Raw genomic sequence first — 10,827 nt, forward strand, 5'->3', positions numbered from 1 at the left:
TGTTAAATGTTAAAACGATTGTGTGTGTGTGTTTCTTCAGCGTATAATTAAAACACCTGAGCTCTGCCCTCTTCCATCCAGCAGCCATTTTAATCAACGTTTTAACCTTAACTTAGCTTAAGGCTGAAATAGAATGTAAAACACTAGCACCTTCAAAGCTCAGTGTCTTTCCTCTTTGGTTTCTATTACTGCATCTATACATTTCCATCCCACTTGGAGATTGACTTGAAAACAATCAACATTAACAATAAAACACGTACATTTACATAACAGGTCAAATAAACTCTCCGTTTGTGTACGACTTCCTGACATAAGTCTTTTTCCAGTAGAACCACTGCAATGAAATGTTTGCATGACACTGAACGTGCATGTTTCCATGTATGTCTTTGTGTGTCTGTGTGTGTGTGTGTGTGTGTATGTTTTACAGGGTTAGCACACACACACACACACTGGGGAGGGGGGGTCTCTTAAACCTGCTGCTTGTTTTCCAGCGTCTGCCACACTGATCACTGTTAACACAATGTCTCTGATAAGTGTATTTCATGCTACTGTGTTCACAGGCATTTCTGTGGTTTGATCCTAAGAAGTTGACTCTTCTTCTTTTTTCTTTTTTTAGCAGAGAACTAATATTTTTTTTCATCATTTTTTTTTCTCTTTTCTTGCTCCTTAACTTTCTTTAATGCAATCATATACAGTAATTTTCATACTGTAAACATGTGACTTTGTGGTAATGTTTTGCCAGACTTTTCAAGAAGACGAAAAAAGGGGGCAACTGAAACATTGACTATTGACGTACTTTCTCTTTATCTTTTGAGAACATCTTTTGAAAACTTGTGTGTGTTTTCTTCATCACCCTGTTTTCCTTCTTGGTCCTATAGGTCCCCTTACAAAGAAACACACTGATGATTTAGGTGATAGTGACCGCACGGACGACGAAGGTATTTTTTCCCCTGATGCCAAACTGATTTGCATGATGAGGGAAACCGAACTTACCCTTTCCCCTCCAATTTTTTTCTCTTCTTTGATTTTCTTACATTTCTTGTCCTTTTTTTGAAAGTGATGGGCATTTTCTTTTTGCTCTTTTCTCGTAAAAGTCTCTTTTTTGGCTGGATGTGTTTTGTCTTTTCAGCTTGATGTTTAAAGTTTACATGTCTCCCACATTCGTTGGTATTAATACCATAATATACTGTAGATTCTCTGCTTGGACTTGCTGTTGCATTTTATTTTTTCTTTCCTTTTTTTTTTTTTCAATGTTGCATCCCACCAGCAGATCAAGTATCTATTAACCCCTTTAGGAGAGTCTTAACACATGTTTTGCATGTTTTTCTTTTAGTTCGTCTCCTTTTATGTAGTCGGATCATAAAAAACAAAAACAACCTCTGGCTAACTGGCTTGAACTTATACTAACACTCACTCCTGTTAATGTTCGGGGCGTCAAACCAAAAAAAAAAAACCTTTTTTAAAACAGTTTGCTTTCAAACGAAATGACAATTATGCACAAAAATCTGCGTCAGCATCTGTGTCAGCCATGGCGACTGCAGCGACATGAGGGTCGTTAACTCTCCTCCTGGCGTCCAGCTAATCTATAAATCCCACTATGCAAAGAAAACTTCCTGGTCAGTGGTGATTTCACTCTGAAACCAAAGTCCTCAGCTGCCAAAGTAGTTGTTTTATGGCGACATAAAATGTGGACTGGCGAACAAACCTGACAGAACTGGCAATAATAAATGAGCACAGCATTTGGGCGTAGCTATTTTCAAGTGACAACATTGTCATAATGGTTGTAAGCGATCATCTGGGCTCTCTATTTTTATGCTTTTAATGCAGTTTTTATTACGTGGTAATTGCAATGGCCTGCTTGTGTGGCTTTTGTCAATGCTGTGATTTTCAGATTTTAAAGACTGCTTACACGGCAGATTGCAATTTAAATTTTTACAAGCCTCTCCGAGAGGCAGAGCTTCCCCAGAGGCAGAAACCATCTCAATGGTTGGGTTAAATCTCCAGAGAGGCAGATTTTGTGTGAGGAGGTGATGGAGGATGGAGCTGACAGTATCACAACCCATCATGCTAGAATCAGGCAGCATAGATGAGCACACAGAGAGATTCATCTTCAGCAAATGTACTGCACACAAGTATGGACGTCTACACTGCCTCAGAGCCGCCAGTGCATGGACAGCACATATGATATACAAGACTTGGTAGCTGCATCACATGTGTGGCCTGATTCAGTCAAGCTAAATGTTTGGAGTTTGGATTTTAAAGCTGCAGTATAGGCAGCATCACTAAAAAACAATTGCTGATTGTTGAGTCTCATCCTCCAGGTTGTTAAAATACACATTTTTGGACCAGATGAGCACAGACAGACAAACTCAGTTCATAGATGATCGATGACCCGATGCATCTATCGTCTCTTAGGCTACGTCCACACTACTGTTACCGTGTTTCCATCGAGTGGAACAGTCCGGTTGGGCACAGTATGGTATGCATTTTTCTTTGCGTTTCCATTAAGAACAGTACCAAAATACCCAGCCCTTCCCATTCCATTATTTGCCACCTTCCCTTGGGTTACAAAGTAAAATGGTAAGGTACGGTCAGGGGTGGACCTAGACCAACTCCACTTCTCTTTTTTCGCTGTTGTCTTTCTCTTCAATACCTGCAGTTTATTCTCATGCGACAATTCGGGTAGAACAAGGTTCAAGAACAAGAATGTGATTATCTCTTCTGTCGTTGTGCACAGATTTCTTTGATTGGACTGACGATTTCTATTAGGGGCAGTACCTGGTGGGTTTTGTCCTGTACCTGCTCTGGCTTCTAAACGAGCTGACTGCCGTCCAATGATTGGTCAGAGAGTGTCGTCACTGGAAGAATCATGAGCGTGACTTCGGACAACAATCAAACGTGCCATTTTTCAAAATGGGCGAGAACATTACAGCAAGCAGACGCGACTGCTGTCCTCGTCAGAGTACGTACTAAAAACAGTACCAGGTATCAGGTACTATCGCTAATGGGAAAGAAAAGAAAAGAAAAAGAAAAGCGCTGTAACATGCTGGGCTGGGGTGGACATCAGGTGTATCTGGAACGGAATTTACGTTTTTTTCAAATGAAAAGTAGTGTGTTTTGTTAGATTATTCTCTCTCTTTCTCTGATATTTGAGGTTGCTTTGCTCCATAGGCAGTTGTCGGTGCAGCTGGAATCATGTTTCCCCAAGAGGGACATGGTCAATAGGAGGCCCCTTCTCAATTTGTATGCCCATCACAGGCCAGGTTTCTCAAAACTGAGATGCAGAAAAACCCCTAGCACTCGTGCCTCTTGATATTTAAATGAGGCGCTGTTTGAAAGCTACGACAGTGTTCCAGAAAATCCATTAATCTCAATAATAGAGGAAGACAGACCTTTTTTTTTTTTTAGTTGTTATAAACAAACAACCCTTTGAAAACTTGTACTCGGAAAAAAAATAGTCGTTGATGAAACCCTGAGATAGCGCTGCATCCCCTAAAGGCCGCAACAGTGGAACTTTAACGACAGGCAGAAAGTCTTAATAAGGCACCTCTACTGTATAATGTGACAAAGTAAACAGCAATTACATCCAAATAAGACTCGCAACCAGTCAGATCCCTTTGATGTGTGCCGTCACGCTGCTTTACTGGGAGCTCTCACACACACACACACACACACGAATAAGATTAGAGAGTCAAACACATTTATTCAATGAAATCCCACCGAGCTTCCAAGTATTATCTCGATAAAGGATGCAGGGCAGACAATAATCCACTTATAGATGGAGTAAAATATACTTGAAAACACACAGTCACACACTTGGGTACACTCTCTGCAGGCCAACTCCCGCCTCCCTCCCAGCAATCCTTAATTCTCTTACCCTTTGACCTCATGCTGCTTTTTATATTTAGGGACGTCCCCAAATTTCGCCACCACCCAGCAAACACCGGATTGTACGATCTCTTCACTCTCTGTAAATCTGCTTTAATCCCTTTTGAACTGGGAATAGAGATGTAAACAGGAAAGTCCCCCAGAGCTGAGGATTTGTTGGATTATTATTATTATTATTATTATTATTGTTGTTATTTTTATATCAAATAAACTGCTAGACTGGTTAAGAAGTGGAGATATCACCAATGAGGAATATAGGAGATTCTCATTGGTTTCCTATATAGAGTATTATACATTAATACCTGTGGGATATTAATCTTCCAACGTACACTATGTACATTATACTTGGAGGGCACAAGGACACAGATTCTGCTGACAGCATGAGGACAATCCTGAAGCTGAGGAAAGACTCATAAAAGATCAACGGGGGAATGTTTTACCGCGTTCCGTTAAGTCGCCCAGAGGCTCCAGCCGATGCCACTTCAACTTAAAGGCTGCGCGACACATGTGATCAAGTGGAAAAACAACAACCCTCATTTACCACTACATTATTACATATTTACACAGTGAATCAATTTATTTGCAGAAAATTACAAAATCCATGTCACTAAGTACATATATATATATACATATATACATATATGTATATATGTATATATGTACATATACATATATATACAAGTAAGATCATCAAAAAATGTTCGTAGAATGAAGGATACAGACTCCGCCCTGTTACAATTTAAATAAAGCACTAGGACTGTATGTGGACTGTATGAGACAGCGTTGTCAAGTCACTCGTCACACGTTACCTTCACGATTATCCCACTAATGCAAGTTCACCACGGCCAACTTCTTGTGTGTAATTTTATTGAGCAACGACATAATGAACTGTCTTTAATGTTAACATTATTCACATCCGAAGGCTTCAGACTCATCGAGTCTAAACATTTCAGCTCCCGTTTGAATCAGTCAGCAAAAGTGCATGTTATTTATACATGTTAAAGTAACACAGATGACGCAGCACTATTTAAACCGGTGTTTGCCAGTGGACTTCATTTTGTTTCCTATCGCTTTGACTCAGAATCCCTGCTGCTTTGCTCCCTTCAGCAAAAGACTGAAAACCAGGATTAAAAAAAAAAAAAGCAACCACACTGCTGCTTGTGTCTGCTACAGGTTTGATAAGTCCCCGACACCAGCAGAGGGAGAGGATACCAAAGCTGTTGCAACAACCCTGGGGCATCTCTCCTTTCCTTGCTTGGAGAAATTGAAAGCACCTGACTCTCTTTGATCATCCCCTCATCCTGGAGGAAGCAATGATCTTCACCGTGTTGGCACGGCACCTATCCTCTCATCCACACTTATCCCCGGGTAGATTGAACGGTTGAATCGTGACGAGATTGCATCTCATTTCAGCTCCGCTCAAAGCAAGCTTTCATCAAGCTTTCGCTGTGGAAAACACAACTCTGTTTTCAAACACCTTCACCGAAAACAGTAATCACTTTAAACAGAGGAACAAAAGCGGCATGTTGGCATGGAAAATACTCATGATAATGTACAACGCTCCAGAAATCACCTCAAATACACCATTACCTCACAGCACAGCACACGAGAGCGATGAGGAGAGACGAAAACTGTAATCAGCTGAATGAGGATTAATTGATAAGTGAGGGGAATGAAGAGGAAGACTGGGGTTTAGAGGGTGTTTTTTTTGGCTCGGCGCACCACGGTGGCAGCCAGTGAAGGATGCCAGGAAACCACACTGAGAGTGAGACTTGGATTGCATAAGCTCAAAACCTCGGGGTACAGTGTGCTCAGTCAGTGATGTACACCAGGAACTGTTTGTATTCAGGCAGTAAATCCAGTTAAATTCTGCTCAAACACTGAACGGGATAGTTTTATCATAACCTTCGCATATAAACACTGACCTGCAGCCTTGAACAAGGAGAGGAAGTTACAGCAGCCAGGTTAATTCTCAACAACACATACAGACAGTGTTCAGTGTAGAGAAATCACACAAATAACGTTTGCTTAAAGACAAATGCACAGAACTGGTTTGTTCAATGGTTGTTGATAAACTTAAAGGCTTTGTGATCGCCATAAGAACATAAGACATGTTATTACTGACATTACTGTACCCCGATGGCTGCCATGAGTTTTATCATCACTGTCATCATTGTTATGGCAACACATTTTATATCACCAGTATCTTCAATGATTCATTTGATCATAATTAATAAACAGTTAAGGGAGAATTCCAATCATCAGTATCATCATTATTGACATTGGTGTCATAGTTTTCATATTGGATATGATCATCATCATCATTATTGCTCTTTATCATTTGCCCCTTTTGTCCTTCCTCCTTTTTTGTCAGGGTACACAGTCGACACACACACACACACACACACAGTAGACACACACACAGTACACACACACACACACACACACACAGTAGACACACACACAGTAGACACAACCTTTTATGTCGGTTGTCTCTGGAAACGTGCCAGAGGAGACTCTGGCGTGATGTAGCTCCTGTATGAAAACACCACAAAGGACAGAGAGGGATTCAAGTGACTTAATGAGCTGTGCACCAAAACACACACCCAGTGCGCACACAAATACACACTAAAACACACTTACACGCAGAAAACACATCTGCACTTTCCTGTTAGATTATAGTTTACTTTTTACCCCATTTCCTTTTGCCAAATGAGTTTCTTTTTTTAGTTTTATCTTGCTACATTCACGGTTGAGAAGAAAACAATTTCTAGACAAACATGTTACAATTAGTGTCTCTATCCTTTTTTTTTATCTGCATGATGTTTGCTGAGCAACGTAAGCCAACTTCCATCGAGTGACCTTACTGTACCAGTTTGGTACAGTAAGGTCAGGGCGGAGCTAGACAGTCAGCTGACAAAGTTGCACTCTATATTACATTGAAGTCACACTGATTCACATTAGGGACATTTTTACGTTTTAAAATCGTAAAGTTTTCTCTGTGCAGTTTACATCTTATCATCTACTTTTGAACATCTATAAATACACACTGAACCGATTGTTCACACACAGACACTCCGCATTCTCTACTCCTGTCACAATCGATTTTGATTAGATTTTCCGTAAGAAGCATCCTCTCATCTCAGAAGCTCCACTGTTTTCTTGGTAAAATGTTCATTCCTCATAGACTCACTGACGTCTCTTTGGACCCGAGTCCCTCTGTGGTTTAACATCAGTGGGATAAACGACGTGTGCTGCCGCGTGTACTGATGGAGATAGTTAGAAAGCTAGATGAAACGCTCCATCTCTGGATACAGAAGATGAAAGTGAAACCTTGTTTTGAACGCGGGTTGCTGCTCGCTGTTAGATCTCGCCAAGTCTTCTCATCCTTTTAGCTCACAACCCAACCTGCATTAGAGCTATACGTCAGAGGCTAAAGCTTTACAATAAGGACCGTCTTTCTTCTGCTGAAATGTAGCACACTTTAATACGTACTGAATATGTTACTGACCTCAAAACTGATTGATGCAAATACAAGTTGTAGAATGCATTCTTTGTGAAGTGATAGCTCAGTGATATGAGATACTTTTACATCGTCTCTTACAAACAGGTGACTGGGCTCTGTTTGTTTTCTAGTAGCACGCAGGTGTGAGCTCAACAAGGGCAAATATATTTCATCAATTTATGAGCCTCACCTCATAAAAAAAAAAACAAAAAAAACATCAGCACTATCTTGAGAAAATGTTCCACCACTGTACTTTTGTTATTTGACATCTGTTTCTCATCAGAAACTTAAGAAAGTGCCACTTTATGAGCCAGTCACTTCCCTGCACCAGAGTTCAATGAGAAAACAGGCATTTTTAGCTCACAGGACACATGATTTGTCGGGTCTATGGTGTCCTTGAGCTTTCAAACAGAGAAGTCACAAAGTAACACATTTGTACCGCGTGATGGAGGTTGACGGTCAACCAACGGTCAACCAACGGTCAACCAACAACTCTTGTGTTGTCCCTGTTTTTGTCAATAAACTGTGGTGGAGGGAAGTCAGCGGATAAAAAAAAGCAACATCTTAAAGTCCCAGTAAAGCAAATACTGACTGAGAAGAAAATAATCACAGCTGTAAAGTAAAGAATTACGAAGGAATGACAGAAAACACTTTCTCTACAGTCGTCTATTCAGGGTTTTCTTTGCACAGGAGCCATATTTAGCATCATGCTATCATGACATTACATTGACGAACAATCGGTCCCCAATAAAGCTAATAGTACAGAATGTGTGTGACACGGACTCATGCGCACTTTACCTGTGACTACAGCAGGTGAACATCGCTTCTCTACATGTTTTTTTTTTTACATTCAAAACAGACAGTGATGGTCACCAACTTTGGTCCCCACTTAAGCAGGTAGGCCAGTATGTGTGTGTGTTTGGCTCCTTCAGTGGCCACGCCCCCCAGAGTACCAGAGCAGAACATGTTGCTGATTTTCACATGAATTGAAACCTAATTTTAATTACTCATCAACTTTTTTAATCATTCAAATTTGGCAAGGTGGTTATTTACACATTTTTCTGTCAGAAGCAACATTTTCATTTATTTACAGGGAATTTAAAGCCCAGTTCTGATGGGTGCAGTTTTACATAGAGATGTGGGGTAAAGTAATTATGACCAGAGTTTCTCAGTGATTTTTAGCTCTGTCTGAATGTTTCCTGTCAGCAATCATTGGCAGACAGTGTCAGTAAAGTGTACAACAACTTTTATCTTGGGTAAAAGGTCTGGAAAAATTGCCCCAGCTAATGCTAATCCCATGTGAATAGACCAGCAGTAAATATGTGCACAAATATTTCATCATATCCCGTTTATAAGTAGTTTTCCATAGATTTTCAAGCATGGAGGAACTTGAAGAAGCATTCAGTTTCGCACGAGGCATTTTTTAGGCAAAGGACGAAAACCATTCCGAACCTAAAGAAGGTGAAAAGCACTTGTCAGAGACACAGGACGTCTGATTGCTTTAGGTAAATACACTGATGTTCTCCCCAAACCGAAATTAAACCGCGTTGCCTCCCTGGTCCAGGGTTAGGGGTTAAGGTTAGGGCTTTTGTTGGAGCTACGTTGACGTGTGTCTGCACTTGTGTTATCATGAAGCAGCGTCGTAAGCACAGTTAGCGACATTATACGCACAAGACGACAGGAGGTGAAGGCGGTGCATAAATCGATTTACCCCTCCCACTTGTGGTAGTTTTAATGAGATTTCTTATCCCATGCAAATCAGTCATTAATATTACAGATGCCTGATTACTGATGTCATTACTACACCTACCCATGTAAAATCAATACTGTCCTAATAGTGCTGAAATCAGCGAAAACTAAAAGTAAACTAAGTTCAGGGAGCCTTTTTAAAGCAGCATAAATGAGTTTTTCTATTTCTCTGATCAAAGCTAAGCTTCATTGAGCTCAGACACCTGTGCCCCAGTGTTGACACCTGTTTGTAATTCACCGACTATGTGCAACTATCTCATACAATTTAAATTCAGACACCTACTGCTTTTTAATTGTGGAAGTGTAAGGTAACATCCAAATCTTAGTAAAATGTCTCATTCCATTTTAACATCTGTATGGTTTTTAAACGCGACCAGTAAAATCGTAACAATTCTCTGCAGCTCGGTGTTAATCTGAATTCAAATAACTTTGAGCTTTATTTTATTATGAAATTGTCAAAACTAATACTCGTTTTTAAAAATGAAATTATAAAGAAAATATGTTGTTGCAGATTAATCAAGTACAAGTTTTACCTCAGCGTGGCATGACAGTTTAGATTGCCACTCTTGCATGCTGACAGTCTATTGCCTGGAGGGGAAATTAAAACATTTCCACATTAAATATCCACTTACATTAAAACGAATATGGAATTTAAAATAGTTAATAAATAAAGAAAACAACATTTCCTCAACATGTCACAAGCTTCTTGTTGAAAAATGAACGGTTTGACGCCTCAAACTAACAAGGTCGCCACATTAAGGAGCCAGTGTGCCAAGATTACTCAGAGAAAAACACAATTAAAGAGGAGGCCAAAGCCCCCTTAAGTATTGAAATTGCATTTCTCGCTGTCACTTTCACTCTGGCACCTAATCAGTCCTTCTACCTTCTCCACCTCCTCTTCCTCTCTTCCCTCCTTCAGACATTAGGGAGAGTGGAAGCCCTAAGCCGGTGATGGTTTTCATCCACGGGGGCTCCTACATGGAAGGAACGGGGAATATGTTTGATGGCAGCATCCTGGCCAGCTACGGGAACGTGATCGTCATAACTGTGAACTACCGGCTCGGCGTCCTCGGTAAGGATCCTGCTATGTATCAAGTGTTTCCTCTTCGCTCTCTTTTCATCCTGTCTTCTGGTGATTCCTTTGGCCGCCATATTGTTTTTTTCTTTGTCTCTTCTGGTTGCTGCTGGTTTCTTAGTATAGCCTGACTTAGTATAGCCTGACTTAGCCTCGAGACAAACTCTCTTTCTTTCTTTCTTTCGATTGACATCTTTGTTTTGTGTTGCTATCTCTTGCTTAGCTTAGCTTGAGTTCTAGCCTGACAAACTCTAGAATGTGTTTCTTTCTTTGACTTCTTTGTTTTCATCTGTTGTTGCTACTGGTTACTTAGCTTAGCCTTAGCTTAGTCTTAGTAACTAACAGTTGAAGATGTTCTGTCTTTGTTTTTCATGGTACGGGTGCGTTGTGTTGATGTAGTTTGCTTCCAGCTCTTTGCTGTTGTTGTACATTTGTGGTGATCACAGTTTATTGTAACCGTTTTCTCTTCTTCTGTGGTTGTGATCACGGTCGTCCTGTGGTGACATTGAGAAGCAACAACAGACTCTTTATCTGTAACTGAGAACTCTCATGTCCTTCTCAGACGATTATGATGTGACGCCGCTCACTGCTGCTCATGATGACGTAAACA

General features: G+C 40.5%; 1 protein-coding gene across 1 annotated transcript in view; it reads left to right on the plus strand.

Annotated features, from left to right (window-relative positions):
- Nucleotides 1-10,348, plus strand: part of LOC122780985 (neuroligin-1-like) — an 87,920-nt gene extending 77,572 nt beyond the window's left edge. The window contains exons 3-4 of the mRNA XM_044044455.1: nt 879-938; nt 10,062-10,348. Of these exons, the coding sequence (XP_043900390.1) occupies nt 879-938; nt 10,062-10,348 (347 nt within the window). The remainder of the gene's footprint in view (nt 1-878; nt 939-10,061) is intronic.
- The last annotated feature ends 479 nt before the right edge of the window (nt 10,349-10,827 follow it).

This window comes from Solea senegalensis, linkage group LG14, assembly GCF_019176455.1.
Source record: "Solea senegalensis isolate Sse05_10M linkage group LG14, IFAPA_SoseM_1, whole genome shotgun sequence".
Taxonomy (NCBI): Eukaryota; Metazoa; Chordata; class Actinopteri; order Pleuronectiformes; family Soleidae; genus Solea; species Solea senegalensis.